The sequence below is a fragment of the Gambusia affinis genome, linkage group LG11, assembly GCF_019740435.1.
Source record: "Gambusia affinis linkage group LG11, SWU_Gaff_1.0, whole genome shotgun sequence".
Taxonomy (NCBI): Eukaryota; Metazoa; Chordata; class Actinopteri; order Cyprinodontiformes; family Poeciliidae; genus Gambusia; species Gambusia affinis.
In genome coordinates this window covers 10,205,399-10,227,827 of record NC_057878.1, presented here as the reverse complement: position 1 = coordinate 10,227,827, position 22,429 = coordinate 10,205,399, and the positions used below count along the sequence as shown (strand labels likewise).

Sequence of the window (22,429 nt, the reverse complement as noted above, 5' to 3'; positions counted from 1 at the left end):
ACACTGAAACACTAAATGTAGATATTTTGAAGCAAAGGATTGTATTAAAAAAAATAATACATCGCAAAAAGGTACTTACGAATTCTACACCTTCCACCCCAAAAGCACGCAAACTATTCAAAACAGGAACACGTCAGAAGAGGCACACAAACTTCAATCACTGGGACAGGGCTTGAAGTTCCAACCAAAAGTGTGAATTTTTTTCCTTATAATCTTGAATAAAAATCAGTATTCAAATCATACAATGTGAGATAAGAAGAAACAATCTGTATTTTTGCCAAGATTAGCTGGATTAGTTTGTTGTTGTACTGCCATATTTTGAGCAACAATAATTAGCGCTGCATGAGTAATGGACAAAATAAACACATTATTAAATGTGTGAATGGCTTACACTTATTCTTTTTTTCTGTGTGGGAGTGTACAGTGTGCGCATGTGTGTTTCTGATGGGCTAAAATCTCAACGGCTTATTTAAATAATTAATCAAATTGAAATATTTTATTTAATATCTGAAATCCAGAGTCAAATCTATCATAAGAGACTTGAAGCAATAAGAACTAGTCTTATGTTAACACCATTGTACTCTCATGATGCAATATTGGCAACATCGAAGTACGATTCAGCAAATAGATCAACCTTTACTTTCACCAGTGGCACAGATAAGACAAAATATGGAAGGACGAGATGTTAATTGTGAAAATCATTTTTAAAAAATTGTAGAAAACGCAATTATTTCACACAAAAGTTGAAATAAGCAAGTTGGAAATTTGCCAAAATTTGTAATATTCACAATAATACGTGTGCAAAACATGGCAAGTCACTGGAAAGGGCGATTTTGAGCTTTCCTCTGAAAAGAGCTTCTCTTGTCACATAAAAGGAGCCTCTGCAGAGCTTTTATCAGTGTGTAATATTCTGTACTTAAAGGTGGCAGAAGCTCTCGTCTGTTGGGACAATTAGTCAGAAGCTTTTCTAACATGACTGAATGACTGCATAGGACAAAAGCACATCCGTGTAAACATGTTTCCACAAACGTCATGAAACTGCGCAGTTTTTACATTTTAATTTGCAGTTCATTTGTTTGTGAGTCTCAAAGTTGATAGGATCACAAGGACTTCAAATTGTTTTTTATTACGCAACACATGGATGCGACAAAATGAGATAAAAATAAATCTTTTTGACACCTTACCTAAAATATGCAGTGACATTTACTGCACATCTTAGATGAAAAACAAATCTGTTTTGGGGCAAAAATAAGGTTTAACAACCTGGTTGCTAAACTAAAGAATCTCCTGTTCAGCCATCTAAGTACAACTTTACATACATTACAAAACTTCAGCTAAAGTCATAGGAGCCACAGGAATAAAGCAATCTAATAGTTTTAAAGAATGGGTCAGGGCAAGGGTAGAAAAAAAAAATCCACAGGAAGAAATAAAGACATTTCTGCAAGGAAAACAACGTCATAATCTTGAATGTGTTGGACTTTTGGTCCACAACTCCAAAAACAACATTTAGCACAAATAGCTAAAAAAAAAAAATCCCACGTTCAGAGAAAGATGTTGGTAGCAGTGTCACAATCTGGTGTTCCTTTTAATCAGCTGCAATTGGTGTTTTTCCTCAAAAGTGAAGGAAATTGTGAACGCTTCCAGTTTCGGGAAGAAAGGAATTCATATTTCAGTAGAGAAAGCACTACAAGCACATCCAGATGAACAAAAAAATGGCTTCCCCGAAAGAACATCAAAGTTATATAAATAATCTACCAAAGTCCAGAACTAAATCTGCAAGTTCTTCTGAAGTGTGTTACAGACGACAATCCTCATAATTGCATTTATTTTGAGACTGTTTAAAAGAGTAGTGGATAAATATTTCCAACACAAGATCAAACCTAAATGTTACCAACAAGCTTCGACTTGTTGGTAATGTTGTCATACTGTGTTCATTTTTTCTCATTATTTAAAGCATGTTAACCAAAACAACGGAGACGTATTATGCCAAAAGGTTTCGCTGAAATGTTAAGTGAAGTGATGCACTTGAGTTAGCTCAAGCCCAAGGTCTTCTCTGCAAAACACAAGCACTATTTATTGAGGATTTTGGGCCCTGAAACTTTGCCGACAACAACATCTATAAAGCAATCTGATGAAGTGAGGGGAGTCTGAAAAGCTTAGTATTTTCTTTGTAAATCAAAAGCAAGAGGCACTCTAACTGTAAAACTAAGCTTAGCAAGAATAAGCTTTTCTTCTTCTTCTTCTTCTTCTTTCCCTTAAAACCTTTCGACAACTGCGGGAGAACAGAACAGCAGATGATTAGAGCGATTCGTCCACAAATCTGCTTATAATCCTCCCTTATCCTCTTTTACAGCGTCGAGGTTTCAAGGTTTATTTCCTATTAATCTGTCTCCATTTACCTCCCAACAACTCCCCTTATAAAAAGTTGTGAGTGGAGAAAGCAAACCCGAAAAGTTGGACGGGCAGAGATTGGAGATACACCTGTTAAAGAGAGCCCACAGCTTTTCCGTCAATCCGGGTAAGGGTGTTAACGGAGCGTCGGCGCACGGCTTTAAATAAAACCAACAGTGCAGCCAATGGCGCGTAGAGTGGCGTGTGTTGCCGCTTGTCAGAGTGAGGGCCATTTCAGAGCAACGCTGCTTGTTTTCTGGGTTAGCGTACCGCGGTATCTCCGAGGACCAGACCAGCTGCTGCTCACATTCATTTCACTTCCCATTAAAGGTGAAATAAATCAGAGTCCCCACAGAACCTCCGGAGAGACGAAGGAAGCACACACACACACTCACACTCATCGTCAGGCAGAGGAAGTTGGACGTGTGCAAACAGAACTAAACACGCAGTAATGCCTGTGTGTGTGGGTGTGTGTGTGTGTGTGTGTGTGCGTGTGTATGCGTGTGTTGGCGTGCGCGTGTGTGTGTGCTAGAAGGTGTCTGCACACAGAATAACCTGGATCGCATGCATGGAAAATATCAGAAAAGAGAGGAAACGCTGTGTGTGTGTGTGTGTGTGTGCGTGTGCTTGCGTGTGTGTGCGTCCCTCTGCATGTGTGAGTATCTGACAGCGCAGCGAGGAGAGTGACTGGGTCTGTGTGAAGGGGGGCTATTTCTGGCGTCTCTCTCTCCTTCTCTCTCTCTCTTTTTTTTCCCTGCTGCCGCAAAGAAACACGATCGGCGTCCGGGAAACGAGAGCTGGCAGCAAGCAATCATCTGCCTGCCGTGCGCACACACACATACACACACCACTCAGACAGCACCTCGCAGCGCTGAGCAACACGCGCCATGGCAACGGAACAGCCGCAATTAGAGGCGAAGAGCCTTTTCCCCTCCATCGAGGGAGAGACGGAGAGCAAAATGAAAGGAAGAAAGAGAGCAGGCGAGGGAGAGAGAGAGAGAGAGAGAGAGAGAGAGAGAGAGGGAGAAGAGTGTCAGGGAAAACAGCACGGCACAGGAAAGAAGAAGAAGAGAGCGTGATGAAGAAGTGAAAATGAGTAGGAGCAAGGCTAAGAGGTGAAGGGGTGAGGTTGAGCAAAGGAAGACGGATTTCCAAAATAGGAGGCTGCAAGACAAACAAGCGGGAAAACCGGGGATAAAACAAGAAGGGGAAAGAAAGGCAAAGAGGTTAGATGAGAAGGGTAGAGGCGTGCGGTGAAGGAGGGGGGGAGGCAGGCTGTTTCTCCTGTGTGAGCCAGGCTAATGAAAGATGAATGAGGGAGGCAGTGGTGGGAAGGAGAGTGTGGCTGCGGGCGATGCCTGGCTGAGCCTGCTGTGCGTGTGTGTGTGTGTGTGTGTGTGTGTGTGTGTGCGTATGTGTGTGCGTCCAAGGCCTGACAAGGTTTGCGTGCGTGCCGGAGTCAGGCGGCTTTCGCAACAGGGATGATATTGTGTATACAATATCAGGAGCAAATGGTCAACCATAATAAACACACACATGCAGGGATCATAAACACGCAGGAGCGCACGAGCGCTACGCCGCTCTCCGTAGCGACGGCCTGCCACCGACTGTACGCACGCAGTCAATCATTAGCACTCGCGCGGCATCTCCGCGCCTCGCTCACTTATTCAGACCCTCCATCTATCATGCTGTCAGTCACTCTTTGAACCCGTCTCTCGGCGCCCTCCAGAGTCTGCGCTAAATCCCTCATTTGCCACCTCTCCCGATCTCCTCCAATATCCCACCTTGCCATTCAGTCCGTACCACTACCCAGGCCATCAATTTGCCTCCCCCCCCCCTCTGACAGAGTTCACCTTTTCGCCTGCCTCTAATTGTTGTGCCGAACATCGTCGGAGCAGTGGGTGAACGGCACTTGATCGGCTCGGAGGACAACTCCTTCCCGAAGCGTGGAAGGGCAGCCAGACAGAGAAGTCATCCTGAACTCGATTGCACTTCCTCCTCTCGAGACTGACTGCCTTTTACTTCCTCATTTTCCAACAGAGAGCTCCTCGTGCTGTCTGCAGTTATTCCGCTGACGGCCTCTCTGAACTTTTCTCCAAGTACGAGGGATACTGGTGACAAAAGTTACCGGTTTCTGTCTAAGCTATAGGCGAGACACAGCTACAAAACCTGTCAGACACGAAAGTTAGAGGTTTGAATTCTGAAACAAAACAGTAAACTAACCTAAAGCCTAGTTGACTCTTTAAGCAGATTTCACAACTTGCTGCAATAAATCGCACATGTTGGAGACTCTGTTTCTCTCACTCATAATCAATCCTTCATTTATAAGGAAGCTGCATCTGTGGGCATCAGAGTTGACCATGCCTTCCACCCATGACAAACTTGCCAAATCCTCTCTGCCAATTTCAAACAGCTTTTGGTGTAGGCAGTGATGATGATGTGGCGCTGCGTCTCGCTGGGAATAAAATGGCTTGGCTTCATTAAAGAGAATCTCACTGCAGAGAGATAACAAGATTAGATTCCGTAACCTGCAGTCCCGTGTCTCCACTCCTTCAGGATGTCGATCGCACCGACAGAGCGAGATTTCACAGAGATGCCCTCCATTATTTGATTGTGCGGCCCCAAAGAATACCTCTAGGAACAACTTGGTTGTGCTGTTTGTACCGGGTGACTTTGGATGAATTGTGGTACATGCTGGTTAAGGAATGGGGCTACCACCTCATAGTAGTGCATGACCAAGCTGGTAACCAGCATGAAGAGCCGGTGCCAGGCTATTGTGAGAGTGAATTGTATTTTCACACATCGCTGAAGCTCTTTTCTGTTAAAGAAGTTTATTTTTTAATTGCCAATAAGCACGTTTCTTCTAGACTTCTTCATCCAATCCATAAACTTCACCGAACAAGATGAGATGTATAGATGCAAGATACATATGCATTTCTGCTGCTAAACCCGCAAATGCGTTATTATTTAAACCACTTAAAAGTAGGGAAGCATGATATATCAGAATTAACATCTGGTTTGGCTGATGTTAGTCTTTTTTTTTTTTAAATATAGGTAACGGCCCGACAAGTAAAAATGTGCTGATGTTAAAACCGGTATTTATTTCCATATTATTGCTGTTACCGTATGTTTAAGGAGGAGAGAGCTTTGGTTATGTGGTATTCGTTTGGGTAGTGTTTAAATGAAGCAGAGATCCAATCAATCAAGTTTATTTGCATAGCACCTTTCAACAACAAGGCAGTTCTTCTTGCTGAAATGTCAGCAGGTTTTTTGGTGTTAAAAAGGTAGGGGAAAATTTTTACTATCTGTAAATATCGGTTATCTGCCATATTAATATCACATCGGTGGAATTGTCACATCGGTGCAACTCTAATTAAAATGTAAAAAGCAAAAGCCTTTTTAATGGATTAATTGTCAACAGGCACTGGCATAAAGGAAATAAATGACCAAACACAAATTGCAGCCAACACAACATTACACTCCAAGACACATATTCAGAAATTTCTACACCAAAGCATCAGCGCTTCTTCCAAGCGCAAGAATGCTGTGACACCACTGCCGTACCAGTAGGGCGAAATAGCAACAACAATTTCATCATAATTCCAAAGACGGCAACGTTAAGCATGGCTAAAGCAGTGCTAGACTACAGATTCTTCTGGTGTGGCTCATATTTTTTGTGAAATCATTTTCCATTTCTCTCTTGATCATACATCTTTTTTCAGTTTCTGTTACAAGTTTCAAGAAAACATTACTAGAACACGGTAAAAGTAACTAAAACAGCAGTACTGCTGCGTTTCTAATGAAGATAATGAAATAGCGGACATGGGTATATGAGCTCTTACTCACTGTTCTGATGAATCGTTGGCTATCTAATCCCTAAGACGTAACAACTTTAGAAAGAGTTTTTAAAAATTATCGCCAAATCTTAATTTAAATATGAACCTGTAGTGCAAATGCATGTGTACATGCAACATTCTGCATTTTACACATGAAAACAAAAGACGAAAAGCAACTTTGAAAAGGTAAGCCTTGCCAAAGCACAGCAGGTGTTTCAATCAGAGTGCTTTTAGCTTGATATTTTTGTAACATAATTGTTTCTTTTTCAGCACAGTCATTAGCCTTTCCCGCAAACAACAATGGCTTACTTAGATATAGCAAAAATTAGGCAATGCATAAAAAGACATGTTCAGCCCTTTTTTGTTTATATGATGATTTGGGTTGCTAGGAGTTGATGGAATAAAGCAGGCGCTCCCATATACGTAGGCTACTAATCCTCAACACAACCATCTAGGGATCAACTCCCTAAAACTGTAGGCTCTTTGAGAAAAACAAAAACTGCTACCTTTGACTTCATTAATTGCAAACAATGCATGTAAACTTTTTGCAAATCCTGTACAATGGACCACCACTTATTTGTGGTTCAGTATTCACCGTCTCATCTATTCGCTGATTATTCTGTGGAACACATCTGCAAATTATTCGTGGAAAATTTGCCTATATGAAGATTTTTTGTATAAATTTTTTCAAAAAAGATGTACTTTGGAAGCTGAAATACCTAGATGCAATGCTACTTGACACACTATTGGCTGGCATTTGCAAAGCAGCCAATCCAGGAGGACCATTCATTTTTCTTGACGCCGATTGGCTGTACTCCCTAGAGTGGAAATCAGGATGTTGGCTTCTGCGGTTGTGCCAAAACGGTTTCCACTCTGCGCATCAATGCGTATTAAGGTATGCTTGGTGTTGGAACTGTTAAAATAATCAGTTATAAGCATATGTGGAAGGGGTCTCAAGATTTTTGTGAATTTCAGCTTTTTGCAGGTTGCGGTCCAGCGGGGGAGCCATGTTGTAGGGAATCACACTGTTAGCAGGCTGAGTTTTAACATTTCTGCAGCAATTTAGAGTGGATTTGGATATAACGTATTGTGCAATGCAATAAGACGTTAAAACTTAAGTACTTACACATTGTAACCCTTGAGAGATAAATTGTCATATTTGTGTATTGTTCATGTTCATTCTTTGGGCCAGTTTTTGCCAGTTTTCACTCAACGTGCAACTTCTCATCTGACTCCTCTGAACCAAAGGCTGTTTTTCTCCCCATTATCTGGCTGTCAGCGAAACACATCAAAAAGCTTTAGTGGCACGCTAAAGACAAATTACTTAGACAGAAAAGAACCGATTTGCAAAACAACGTTAAAACAAGACCAAGATCCCGAAACAAGATACAGCTCCGCTCATATGAGTAATCAGCTTTTAATAACCACTATAACCCAAAGTTGTGACTGAAAATAATTTGATCGTCTAGTTCATGCCTCACTTTTGATGGTTGAGTTGTTGTCTGCTGGCCCCTCAAGACAAGCTTTCCTTTGTTAAATAAGTGCATGTGATCAGCCACCCAAAAGTGTGGGAAAAAATAAAATAAAATCACTAATCTGCTTCAATCCTGGACAAGAGAAACGTCCTTCTGTCTAGTGAAATGACATTTAAATAAACAGATCTATATCTACAGTATATCATTTACTTTGACCACACTGTGATCATGAGGTCATCATGGGGTAACAACCGAGGGCGTGAATCCCTTTCTAGACAGACCTACAAAGGCACTTTGTGCATTTCTATTTCTCGTCAGTGTCATGTGTGAACATTTCGCAGATTGTTTAGAAAAAAAAATAATTAAAAATTACGCAGAAACACGCCAACAGGCCCACCTGCATGGGCACAGACGCACAGCAACGGCGGATGGAAGCACACGGAGACCCTGGGGGACGAAAGCAGCCAGCGCTCACCACCAGAATAAAACCCAAACAAAGAGACATCCTGTTTCCTGGAACACAACACCGCTCAACTCGCGGCACTGGGAGCCAGTAAACACACTCGTTCGCACAAACACAAAATCTGTCCGTCGTCGGCCTCTGAGAAAGCGTCTGACTGTTTCGTGCATGCGGCCGTGCGCCTGCTGACGCCACCGACGGTGCCTTCGAGTGTTTCCGCACATGGGTTTATCCTTGTGAGCGGCTGCGGCTAAAAGTGAGTGTGTGGGTGTGTATGTATGTGTGTGTGTGTCAGAGAAAGAGAGAGACAGAGGGTAGGGAGGGAGAGCAGATGATAGAGTAGGCTTTAGCGATTCCCTGGAGTGTGAGGCAGCGTTTACGGCACTCTCAGAGCAGCCAGAGTGATGAATATTTAAAGACGTGCCTGAAAGAGCAGGAGGAGGGGGAGCTGGGCGGGTGCGCGCCTGTTTTGTTAGGTTGTGAATGTGTGTGCGGGGAAGGTTTTCTTTTTTTTTACCATCTAATTTTGAATTTACGTGCAGGTATACAAATGCCGCTGCCTTATGCACCTCTGCGCATGTTTTAATTTACACTCATTTCCTAACTATTGGCCAGATTACAGTTTAAATGCTTTTGTTATCTTTCAATTTTTATTTATGAATTTTGACATGTAGTTTAATGCATCAAGCTCAACAGATACAAATGGTGTTTACCAAAAAAAATACAAAACAATCCAATTCAAGTCATCAGTTTGAAACATCGGTTTATAGCCAATCCCAGCTTAAATTCTTTGATTTAAGTACAAATCTACATTTCTTTACAGTTTTTGGTTATTGGTGTCTGCGCAAAAATCGCCTGAATGCTCGCAAATACATTTAAATTGCAGTTTTCATCTTCCCCCCCAGCTCCGTCTCTCTCTGTGTGTGTGTGTGTGTGTGTGTGTGTGTGTGCGTGCACCTCACACAGTGCTGCCTGCAGGTCACCCGTCCGTCTGAAGACGGATTGTGGAGCGGTCGCGCTGCCTGAGATTTAATATACAAGTGCGTTCGCTCAGGCGCACGCAGGAGGTGTTGTCACATATCCGCGAAATATCAGCTGGGCCCCACAGCCGTATGCGGCTTGGTGCAGCTGGCTGCTTAAAGAGCATGACGTGCGACAGCACACACTTGGATTTACAGAATGTGTGTTAATAAGAAAATAATAGAAATATCCAACCTGATGATCAGCGTGGTGTTCTAATATTCCAACTACAGTAGAATACAACCACATCAACACCTGATTTTGCTTGAAACTCCTTAATTAGACCTTTCATTTGCCTAAGTTCAGGATTCCTGAAAGTCCAGAATTTTCCAGTTTTAATAAGACTGTGGATACTTAAGCATAAAACACGTGCTTAATTGAGTTTTTTGACATGCTAAAGGGTTATGTCCCTGATTTTAAGCATGTGAACATATTAAGGTAAGTAGAAGAAAAACTCTGGCCTGGATTATTCAAGATTTTATACATATAAAAAGGCTATAAGTAAATAAATATTTATTAGGGATGTTAACATTAATGCATGTGATTAATCAAAAAAGTTTAACGCTTTAATGTTACATAATGCACATTAAGCGCATTATAAACGTGTTTCTCCCGTAGGGGTTACACAGCAGCATGGTCTTGTACTGCGGTCAGCAATGGAGAGTCGAAAATACAAGTGAAAAGATGAACGAGGAGAGTCAGACTGGTGTGCTCAGTGGCAAATTTTACTTAAAAAAACCACAGTGAACGTTTGGATAAAACTATGGTAGTTTGTCACCTACTTAATTCAATGTTGAATTATCCTTCCACCAAAGCACAGTCAATTTATAGTTAACATTTCTAAAACATGTTTGAAACAAAATGGCTTCCTTTAAACTGTCCTGTACATAAAAACCTGGAAAACTGAAATGTTTGATTTGAAACAATAAAATATTGTAAAAGACAACCTGCATTTTTTACCTATCAAACTTACAAAGGTGACAATGACAATGGTGATTAATAGTGATCAATAACAGCGCTAGGGTGTGATTAATCTGAACATTTTTTAATTGATTGAAAAAACTAATATCTATATATATTCTGAATTTTTAATCTTTTTCCATAATTGAGTAGGTTGTAAAATCTGGGAGCTTTTTTTTTATATACTCGAAAACAGTCAAATCTACTTCAAGGCTTATCAAGACATTCATCCAGACATTCTTGTTGGATTTAAACATGGTTTAAATCCAATGTTAAAACCATTTGTTTTGTAACACAAAATAACGCTTCTTTGTGCTCCGAACATGTTCTATACATTACCAGTAAATGAAGATTCTTCTTAAATTTTACTGCCCTTTTACTTTCTGGAAGAGAAAGTTAAGAATTACTAAAAGGACCAAGTAGCTACTAGCTACTAGCTACTACGATGGAGAACAACCTAGGTTTAATGTGTCAATGCATACAGAAGTGAGTTGGCAAAGAAGGTTAAAAAAAAAAGAAACTATGACTTTTCAAATATGACTGCATCAAAATGCAGCTTCATACGGATCAACAAGTCTCCACTGAGGGGGATGTTCTACCATCATGTTAACCTTACCCGACCTCTCAAGACCAAGGATGAGCTTTAGTCAGATCTTGTGAGGCAATTCTCTTGGCTTTAATTGGTTTCTGAGTCAACTGAATTCGAAAGGAATCATGCACATAGGGTCCACGTTGCAGTTTGAAAAAGAAATTATTTTTGACCATCCTTTAAAGCAGGGGTCTAAAACTCCAGTGACTCAAGGGCCGCTGTCCTGCAGTTTTTAGATGTGCCACAGGTACAAAATACTGGAATGAAATGGTTTAATTACCTCCTCCTTGTGTAGATCAGTTCTCCAGAGCCTTAATGACCTAATTATTCTTTTCAGGTGGTGCAGCAGAGACACATCTATAAGTTGCAGGACACCGGCCCTTGAGGACTGGAGTTTGAGACCCCTGCTTCAAAGTCATGTTAAATTTTAAGATGTAAAGCTGTTTATTATACACCATGTGTGTTTAAATGTGCAAATTTGAAGAGCGCCGGTCTTGTGTCTGTGATGAAACCTTTGGTGTTGGGACGAGGTCAGCCGACTTTTGGTCTTGTTGGTTGAGTAGAAGCAATGGTTTTGCAAGTGGTAGTGGATGGTGATCTCTCCATATTTTGTTGGTTATTGAATATTTAGTTGCCTTATTAATGTAATATTGGACCACCTTTGGTGTGTGAGCATTGGTGTTGTGGCGACATTTCTTGTCTGGTTCTAATTATTGGCTGCTATGTTTTTTGTGTGAGATAATTTTGTAAATAATGCATTTTGTTTTATTGTCGCACTCCTTTTGTTTGGTCTATTGTTGCCATCATTGTAAGTCAGGAATGTTTGTCCAATTGTGCATTAATCTCCATAAGATTCATCCTTCTAAGCATTTGGTCAATCGGTTTTCAACAACGAAATTTCATGTTTTGTTGTTTGTAACCCGTAAAATTGGAAGGGAGTGGAAAGATCTTGTTTTGGGAAACCATCTTAAGAAGGGGTGGTTAGGTTGAACATTTACCTTATCTTTGCAACAGTGATTGTTGATTTGGGGCACCTGCGGACATGGTAAGGCCTTCATTTACTGCCGACTAACTTGTCTCTCCAACCCAAAATCTGACAAGCTAGCACAGATGATCAGAACACGGACAAAGCAGAGCCATTCCTGACCACACTGATTTAGAGCATGGACATTAGTGCTTCAGAAAAGGCCATAAGAAACCTCATGCATATTGTTAAGTACGGCGGCGGATCTGTCATGCTGTGGCTCTGGTAACCTTAAGATTAAAGAATCATGAATAAAAATCTGGTGGCCTTTATACAAGACTGAAAATATGTTACGATTTATGTTTTTGAGCAGAATAACAATCCAAAACAAAACAGAAATGACAAAAATCTATGTTATTAACCCGGACTCTGGCTGATCAAGAAAGAGTATATCCAGGATTGATCAGGTATCCCTCTCTCTGCATGCTTCGGCCCAGTGAAAGATTATAAGCGAAGAATACTTGCTATTCTCTTGGCTTCGGGGGGTTTATACAATAAAGTGCTAACAAGAGGGGTACAAAGTTGAGAAATTTTGTCAGAAATTATTGTTTTAATGTCAGAATTTTCCACTGAATAAACGCAGACGACTTAAAGGTTGGATTTATCTGTAATTTCCATTATCATGTAATGCTGCTGCTGTTGAAGAGGCTTTATTTATAAAAGACTTTTTACACATTTTTAGAAGGGTCGTCAACAAAATTTGCCCAAATCTGTAAATGCAATTTCAAAGCAATAAAAAAACCAGAGAGTCCTGACATTCTCAAAGACGCGAGTGCGAACCCTGCATTTTGCCTTTCAGCTTCCGTTTACTTGCTGAAGCTGAGAAAACACCACAAAAAGACAGTGGGGTAGGCAGAGCAAACCACACACCAGCCTACACAGACACAGAGGCGCGAGCACACATCCAGCCGCTCTGAATGCGAGACACTCCGAGGCGCAGAGGCAAGCAACGGAAGGAAGGGACTGTCGAAAGGAAATAACGCAAAAGAGCGAGAGAAAGAGAGAGGGAGCTCATCCTGGGATGCAGAACGCCAAATACAGTGAGATAAGAGTTAATGTATCCCCCCCACCACACACACACACCCCTTCTTCAGCCCTCCTCTTTGGCTCTCTCTTTCTTTCTTCCTCCCTCCATCCATTCCTCCCTTCCCCTCCCCCTCCCCCTCCCACTCTTCCCCGTTCTCTTTGAGGGATGAATAATAACTGCTGCTCTGAGATTTCCTCCCTCGTTTTTCAAAGCGCAGAACGGGGATGTGGAAGGTCTGCCTGGCCCGGATTGTTCGTTCGTGCGCGCGAGCGTGCGGCGCGCGTCAAAGCACACACAGACGAACGCACACTTTGTCTTGTACTCGCTGCTCGCCCGGAGCAGGGAAATCAGATCTCCTCTAGAGAAAGGCAGAAAGGAAGAAGGGGGGGTTAGGCTTTGACGCTGTAGGCAGCCCATACCAAAAAAAATAAATAAATAAAATCCCCTGCAAGCACGTATAGGTCTACAGACACCACGAAACCCACAGGCAGCGTCGAGGGAAACCAAGAATAACTAGGAGGATGCAAGCTACCTCCTGGGGTGACAGGGTGAACTCAAGGTTAGAGACGCATCACCGGTTCAAGCTCTGCCGCCAGGGCCAATTTATCCACGCTGAAGCACCCTCCTTTGGGCACGTAACTCTGATTGCTCAAAGGCATCGAGCTCAGACGGAAAGGAAAAAAAAAACAACAACAACATCAGAGAAAGACTAGAAGACAAGCCCTCAGAAAAAGGAGGAAAGGCAAGCGGTGGATTTGGCACCAGGCTTTATTCCTGCTCGTTCACAAGAGAGGGGTTGTTTAGGCGAGGTCTGGGTCGGTTACTAGCATGAAGCTGTAAACAAGGTTCTGAAAAGGTGCGCTTTTAAAATGTTGCACTGCCAAGCAGCTGGCTGAAAGAGATGAAACATGAAAGTCAAATATGGCTGATTTTTTTTCAGACCTTCGAACTGAACGATGCTGGGTTTTTTTGGGTTTTTTTACGTGACGATTTAAAAAGTGCGCAGAAGAATGATGCAAAATTTCCCTCAAGTGAGCAGGCTGACTTCAGCACCTGCCTACACACAGAAAGTCTGATGTTTGCGTCTTCCTTTGCTTTCGCTTTAGATTTGACAAACTGTCTTCAGTCTTGCACTGAGAATCCGATCTGAATGTTCATGACCTAACGATCAAAACTAATCAATTAAACTGAGACATTTGCATCCCAAGAAGTTTTTTTTTATTTTTTTATTTTTTAAACGAGTAAGACAGCTTAGGTGAGTAGAGAGAATGTAACTTCTCTCTACTTCAACTTTCCAACTTTTTTATCAGACCGTCCTATGAGTAGCTGAACAGCAGATTTTGTCTTTGATTTAAATTGAGGATAAATGATATCAAGAAAACCTGTATTGCAACAGCTACACCACTTTCTGTTAGCATTTCAATTTTGTCTTTTTCTTACTTTCTTTTACTTTTTATTTATTATTATTATTATTATTATCTGTTTCATCTGTCCCTACTTTATGGCACTTTGAGTAAGCATAAGGTTTCTTTAGATGTACTTTCTAAGTAAAATAGAATTAACTAATCTGAAACTCCACCTTTGAATGGCAAAATGGTCTTGGATTGACCTAGTTAAAGTTGGGACTCTGTGACATAACCTTAAATAGGCTGATTTAAAGTAACTCTTCAAAGAAGAAGGGGTCAAAATTCCTCTGGAAGTAATTACAACAACTTTGCCAAATATTGCTAATGCTTAATTCAAATGGCCGAGGTGTAAGGGGTAATTACATTTTCACTCAAGACCAGGTTCACTTGATTAGTTTAAAAACTGCATTTAGTTTTCACTCAGGTTGTCTTTGTTTCATTCTGAAATTAGTTTGATGATCCGAAACATGTCAGCGCGACAAAAAAGTAAAAACAGACAAAATCCGTAAATGGGTAAAAATTCGTTCCCAGAACTGTAGCTCCACGTTCTACACTTCGTTTGAACTTTTGGAGTAAATCCCGTGAAAGCGTGCTACTTTTCCTAAAGTTTATCCCACAGAGAACCTCGACCGGGCCTCCGCACGCCACAAATGGAACAAAAAGTCTTCGCAGAAGACTAGGAGCCGCACACGGAGAAACCACGCCGCTCTGAAATCAGCAGCCAGGTTCCGAGGAGAGGGCTTATTTATGCAAACAAGCGTACAAGCACGCACAGTAGGAATCTAGACAAGCCTTGTAAACAAACACACACCCACACCGTAAAGCACACAGGGGAGGCGATGTGAGAAGCAGACTGTGAAAACTCTAGTCGTGCCCGGGCAGTGCTACCCCACACACACACACACACACGCACACACACACACACAGAGATTGAGAGAGAGAAAGAAGCCGAGCCAGGCTGGAGAGCAAGAGAGAGCAGGAGAAAGACGCCGAAGGAGAAAGGGGAGGATAAGAAGGAGGCAGAAGTGAGAAGATGTGGGTGTCTGGTGCTACTTTTGCGTTGCCAAATGAGGGCAAGTGAGTGCGAGAAAGGAGGAAGAGAGAGAGAGAGGAAGAGAGAGGGAGAGAGACATGTATGGTAAAATGATGTATAATGGCTCGTCCATGCATGTGCTTGTGTGTGTGTGTGTGTGTGGGGGGGGGGGGGGGGGAAGCAGGAGCGCTTTCCCATTTCAATTCGCAACAGCTGGTGTCGAATTAACACATTTACCAGTGAGCATTTGGAACAGATTAAAATTGTGTGTGGCGTCTGACTATGTATGTGCGTGTTTGCGAGTGTGGCAGCAGATGAGGGCCAAAACAAGAATGTGTCTGTGTGTGTGTGTGTGCGTGTGCGTGCGGGTGTGGGCGTGTGTGTGGGAGTGCCTGCCGATGGATCAGGGCAGGCAGAAATGGCATCGAGACAGGGGGCACAGAGCAGAGCGGGTAGAGCTCTGCTCTACCCGCCGGCTTTAGCTGTTGCTGCCCTGGGCCGTCTCTCTAAGCCCTGTTTAGGAGGCTTTGGAGCTCAGATAGAAATAATCCCTCACTCAGACGCACACACACACGCATGCGCGCGCGTGGAGAAGAGCTCGCAGGCAGACACAAGCAGGGTGGAAAATAAGCGGCGCGCACACACACACACTCTCTCTCTCGAGTTGAAGCGGACAAATACGCCGTGCGCTCCGCAGCAACAAGCAGCGACAGCACATTCGCCTCGACACAGAAAACCAGCCACCCACTTTACGCGCACGCGCACCACAACACACGCGGAGCCGAGGCGGCGCGGAAGCGAGAGCACAGCGACATCGGCACGGCACCGTGACAAACACTTTACACACTCCGGCACTTAGCCGAGGGGAGGGAAGGAAAAGGAGGGAAGAGATGGTGGAAAAGAGGCGAGGAGGTGGAAGAGGATATGAGCCGGGGAGACGAAGGGGGGGGAGGAGGGGTGGGGGGCTAACAAATTAATAGGAGCCGGAGATATATACAGCCAGCGCTGCTGCTGCCACCGCCGCTGCTGCTGAACCAAGGGAGGAGGAGGAGGAGGATGACGACGAGGAGGGAGCAATTCATTCCTGTTTTCCCCTCGTTCATTCTCTGGAGGAAGGCAGAGTGGAGCCGAGCGAGAGCGTATTTGCTCAGGAGAGGGAGAGCGGGGCTTTGTGTGGAAAAGTGCAGGAGGAGAAGGAAGGAGGTGGTGGTGGTGGTGGGGGTGACATAAAAACATAGAGGCAGAAAGATGGAAAGCCCGAGCGAGGAGGAGTAAAAATATGGGGGCTATAACAGACTTTTAGAGCGTAAAAGAGGGAGAGAGGAAGGAGAGCAGGGAGGTTAACACAGGATGCCGTTTGTCATCTTCATCAGCCAACAGCCAGGGAGGAGGAGGAGGAACGAGTGGAATAGATGGAGAGGTGAACGGAGAGAGAGGAAGGGTAAAGGGGGCGAAAGAGGGAGGGTGCGTGTTGGGGGAAGGGGGGGTAGTGTTTGAGCCGGAGCCTTTGAAAGACGTTGACCCTGTAATTGACCTGTGTCTCCGCCTACATGGCTGTGGCGACAAGCAGAGCCGCTACAGCTAATCACTTAGTAACCCTGACCTGTCAATCACACCGGCTCGGTGAGGGGAGGTGGGGAGGGAGAGCTGGAGGACGGGAAGGGAAGGGAAGCGGGCGAAAGACTGATAACGGTACTGCGGTGGGAAGTGGGGGGTATCATTTACCGGACCTCCTCCTGCTGAACCTCAGCTGATGAAACTCCTGTTTTATAAAAAAAAAAAGGCAATAAAATGCTTTATTCCTCCATCTCACACACACAGAACACACACACACACGGCAACTTCCTTTATAGTGCTCGTACTGCAAAGTCTTTGTGAGAGCTCAGATAAGGGAGAACAAAGGACGAGATATGCTAAGGCAGCGGAGGAGGAGATAGGATGAGCGGAACAAAGCGAATAAAACAACGGGGTTTATATGGCGGCCAGGTGAGGCCAAGCAGCTACCTGTTAACCAGCGGGAAGGTGGACACCAGCAGGTAAACGGACGGATACCACTTCAGCGGCTTGATCTCCTCGGCCAAGAAAACCTGGAGGAGAAATAAAACCGCGGTTAACTTCACTGAGTAGAGAAACACTGCAACCCTTTTTGCAAAAAGAGTTCCCACCCCTAAACTTTGGTTGTTTTTTTTTTTTTTTTTTCACAAATAAAAATGTGAAAAGGCTGGCGTGCATTTGTTTTCAAACCCCCTTTTCCTCCAACAGACCTAAATGAGATCCAGGGCAACAAACTGTGTTCATAAATCACCCATATGGAGGAAAAAAAGTCCACTACTGTGTAACTTGGCCTCGATCTAAATCCACGTGTGATGTTTGTCAGAGGTTTGTTAGAGAACATTAGAGGACAAACGGCATCATGAAGCCCAAAAACCACAGCAGACAGGTCAGGAAAACGGTTGGTGAAAGGTTTAAAGTACTAATAAGTAAAATACATTTTGTGTAGAGTTTACCCCAAGCAGGGAACAACAACATACATAAGACCAAAAATGAAAACTACTAGGCTACCTGGCAGCATCATGCTGTGGGGGTCATTTTCTTTAGCAGGAAACGTGGAACAAGCACAATACTAGGCTCATGGGGACGGAGATGTAACTTAATGCAGGGCAATACTCCAAGTATATGTGATAGAGGCTGGAAAGACTGGATCATTTTTTGAAAGGTCACCTTGTAGCAGGAAGTTCAATGGAACGGTTTAAATCAAAGCTTATTAGAAACGGTCCAGTCAAAGTAGAAACCTACTTGAAAATACTATTCGCAGAACACCCACATCCAAACTGACTGGGCTTGAGCGATTTTGTACAGCAAATGTTTTGTGGATGTAGAGTTTTGGTACAGACGTAAAAGACAGCCAAGTGGTTCTACAAAAGTACACACCAACGCCACGCTCTTTAGATAACCATTTTTTTTTAATTCTTTGAAAATCATCTATGTTTTTTTTTTCTCTTCCAGATCGTAATTATGTACACCGAGGTTTGTGGTTGCAGTGTGAAAAAAAAGAATACCTTCGCGAGGAGGCTGATAATCACACAAGCACCCGTAGTTAGCGCCTTAACCGGCACATCACAGCACAGAGGCAGGCAACAAAGGCCAATTAGAACCTAATAAAATATTAAGCTGCAGATAATACACAATATCCACACAAGTTATGAGAAAGAACCGGGGATTCCAATTAAACCAGAGGCTAATACTTTGCAGTTGTGCGAAGGAGGGGAGGCAAAGGCAATATTGCGGACGAACAGGCAGGAAGGCAGAAAGATGCAGCAGCAGCTAAAAGTCGAGGAGGGTGGAAAGAGCTCGGTGCTGGAGAGCTTTTACAAGCCGTTATCTAATTCCCGGGAGAGGAGGACTCTCGCATCCGGAAGAGGCTGAAAAGAGCGGCCCCTGGATCGATTTTCTGCGCTGTGCTGTTTTTTTTTTTTTTTTCTTCTCTCCTCTCCCCCTCCTCCGCCAGGCTAGGACGCAGCATCCGAGGCAGCGCAAAGTCTCCCTCCCTTTTATTTTTCTCTGTAACACACACAGAGACACCCCCCCCCCCAACACACACACACACGCACCGACGCTCGGAGCCAGGAGGCAGGCCCACGAGCTCCGGTCTCTACCCTCACATGCTGGAAATTAATTACTCACCAGAAAGACCCTGAGGCATGCAAGCTTTAACCCAGCCATTTTTAAACAATTCAAATGAAAATCTGGTGGTATTTTATCTTATACGTGTGTGTGTATGTGTGCGTACAAACGTCGGCTGCTTACGATCAACGGAGAGGAAGTCGGTCGTATTTCTGCATCACTGTAACAGCACGACCCGAAGGCAGACGCTAGTTTTAGCCCTATTAGTGTCTCTTATTATGGGACTCTCTGGCATCAGTGGTCATGGTAAGATCTGCCTATTGTCGTCCTAACTTCATCTGTCATTGCATGAGTCACACCACGGGATAAAGAAAAGGACGCAAAGAAAGAAAAAAAAAACTGGATAAACAAAACGCTCTGACGACCGGATCAAGCCAGGTAATCTCCAACAAGGAGGAATTTCAGCGAACAACAGAACAGGATGTAGACTGGCAGGAGGAGGAGGAGGAGGAGGAGGAAGAGTGCGGGTGAAGTGCCTCGTGTTTTTAATCACAGTCCTCCGGTGTCAGAGGCCCCTTGCACAGCTCGGGAGGCAGAGGGGGAATGAAACCGTAATTATGCGGCGCGGGCGCAGCGCTCCCAACGTTAATGACACTCACTAGATTACAGACAGTTATCGCGAGCCGCCCCTCCCCCCACTGCCTCCCACCATCGCCGCCGCCGCCACCCACAGCACTCACCCCATCGCCTCGGCTGACGCTCGCCTCACAACAAGCTGCCTCTAAAAATAACCGCGTCGGGTTTACTGAAGGTACAATCCGATTCGGCGGCGTTTTAAGGATTTTCACTGGGAAACTCTTAAAATATTCAGATTTTTTTTTTTTTATAGGGCAATGTTGCTTCGAGTACTCATGAATAACCACTAAAGGGATTAGTCGTGTTTATGTGACGTGGGTTAGAGCATGCAACGCATTCTTGAAAACTCCTGCCTGCAACTTTTACACTTTAAGTAGAATTGATCTGAACCCAATTAACACCAACTTCCGCAATTCTATAAAATAAGGATGTTATTAAAAAGAATTACAATAAAAAAATATGACGATATGTTCATATTTCCAACATGGAAAAAAGAAATATTTTTCCTTTTCTTTTCTTTCTTGGACGTGGACTTGCTTTAAAACCTAGTCCACGATGTCTTAAAGTTAGGGCCATTCCAGAAGCTTAATATTAGCCTTCTTTATCCATCCAAAACCTAGTTTTGGTGCCACTGTCCTTTGGAGACAAAAGCTGGCGTCGAAAAGTTCCATTTATAATGCGGACACTTTGGCTAGGAAGTGGCTAACACTTTTCCTTCTCTCCAATGCGGCTTACGGCCACATCACTCGTCTGTCAAGGTCCTCGTATTAACTGCAGTTTGTGGCATATTTTATTTTGGAAAATATTTTGAAAAATATCAACTCCCGCCTCCGTTCCACTTCTTTCCAGCAAAGACGCTTTCCACACGTTTGCAGTTCAGTCATCTCTTTTGTAGTCACTTCAACTGAGCCGCTAGCAGAGTTAAACCACAAAGTTTTATGACACAAGATAAACATTTTGAGATGTGAGTGGGACGGACTTCCTTGTTCAGTTTTTAGCAGCCTGCAATTGTGATAAGCTTTACTTGCTTATGCTTGGAGCATGCAACGCGGTGAGCTGTTGTGAGTAACCTGGAAAACCTGGAGTGGAGGTTTAGCGGTGCGAATATTCTATCAATCAAGATGAACGGATTGCTTTGTGAAACAATAGGAAAAGCGATGTGGGAAGTAATGTTCTATTTATTTTCACAAAAAAGTATTGCGACTTTCCTGATGTGTTGGTGGAACAGTGTTGTTGGCTTTGAAAACCTTCCAACCATCAAGAACGGTGGCGACAACATCATGCTGAGGGTTTGCTTCGCTGCAAACGGTATTGATCCATTATTATGTACAGACTACGCAAGGATGAAAGAGGTGGGAAACTTTTGCCAAACAAGTCGACTTCCTGATTAACTCAAGTAGAAGTTTGGAGCTTGAACATCAGCCAAAAAAAAGAAAAAAAAGAAACAAGAATCGCACCAACCTTGGTTTTGGAAGAGATAAGGCTTCTACAATGATCTGAAACTGATGAATGATTTTTATCAAAGTATTGAAAAGCCCGTTAATGAATATTTGAGCTTCTAAGCGTGTGTGTGTGTGGAGTAGAGAAAATTCATGAAAAATTCAAACCTGTGCACTCATTTCTTCTTTTTCAATCACCGAAGTCTGGGGTCGTACAATAATTCCACTCCGAAAACTAAAGCAGTTCAAATTCTTCTTTTAAAAGCTCTAAATGAAAGCAATGTCGCTCCCACCCCCAAAGACAAGGCATGTAAACTTCTCAGCAGGCCTGCACCTCTGAGAGACTGACTGCACCTTGCTCGCACAGACCTGTGCTGTCGGAGACAAATAAAATCAAAACTAAGTGGATTAATGAGGAGGCACTCATGCAGGGCTAAAGCTCAGTGGGATACAAGGTTAGGGATGTAGGAGCACACACACACACAAACACACACACACACACACACACACCCGCATACACGCAGATGCACAGACACATCACATTATTACTCAAGGCAAAGCTTGTGTGGATTTGTAAACAAACGCCTGGAGAAGACGGAGAACAAGCGGCTCGCTGTTTGCACAGCCAGTTTTGTTGCTACCCGACGGGACCGAGCTGCTGCGTGTGCAAATGTGCTTAAAGGTGTGTGCGTCCGCGCACGTGCGTGTGTGTGTGTCTGTGGTTTGATGACTTAAAAACCTCCTTTTGAATATGCTCTCCGTGACCTGTGCTGCTGCGAGACCTCGTGGCGCTTGTCTGTGTGTGCGTGTGTGTGTGTGAATACGTCTTTAAGCCCGACTGCCGACAAACGGCTCCAGACATAGACACACACACACACACACATATACAGAGATAGGTCACAACCATCTGACTTATGGCCCTGACAGCTGCCAGCATCAGTAATGTACGTCATCACTCTGCACAGACGCACGTCCGTAGACAGCGAGAGGGAAAGAGAGGGTGCCACGAGGTGCCAGGGAGAGGAATAAAGAATGACAAACTCAGGAAGCGACGTGTGCAAGCGCTAGAGAGCGGGGTGGGGGGAGGGGGAGAAGGCGGCGGCGGCAGCACGACCCAAAGCCGGCGGTCTTTAGACAACCTGCAGGAATCGCTTTCTGTAGTTTACACCTGCTGCTACACACTCGTGACACACATGAACCGCAGCTCGCTGGCATGGCAAGAGCAATCTGGGAGGCTGTTGTTGTTGTTTTAAAGCATCGCAGCGCGCGCATAAACTCTCATAAATATTCATGGCCATGAACCTGGCTCGCTGCTTTATTCATGCTGCGTATGAGTACAAGACTGAGATAGACAGACGGCAAGTGGGGGGAGGGAGGGGGTAGATGAGGGAGGGAGAGAGAGAGGTAGAGAGAGAGAGAGAGAGAGAGAGAGAGCGCAAAGCAAAAGGCAGGGAGGGGGGGAGATGGAAATGAGGGAAGCGACTGGGAAGGAGAAATACGAGGAAAGAG

General features: G+C 43.8%; 1 protein-coding gene across 8 annotated transcripts in view; it reads right to left on the bottom strand.

Moving 5' to 3' along the window:
* Window positions 1–22,429, bottom strand: part of si:dkey-100n23.5 (cyclic AMP receptor-like protein A) — a 71,549-nt gene that overhangs the window by 17,705 nt on the left and 31,415 nt on the right. For 7 of the 8 annotated variants that reach the window (XM_044130641.1, XM_044130645.1, XM_044130644.1 and 4 more), the window contains one exon: window positions 17,226–17,308. The exons of the other annotated variant lie outside the window; for it this stretch is intronic. In XM_044130641.1, the coding sequence (XP_043986576.1) occupies window positions 17,226–17,308 (83 nt within the window). The remainder of the gene's footprint in view (window positions 1–17,225; window positions 17,309–22,429) is intronic. 8 annotated transcript variants of the gene reach the window in all.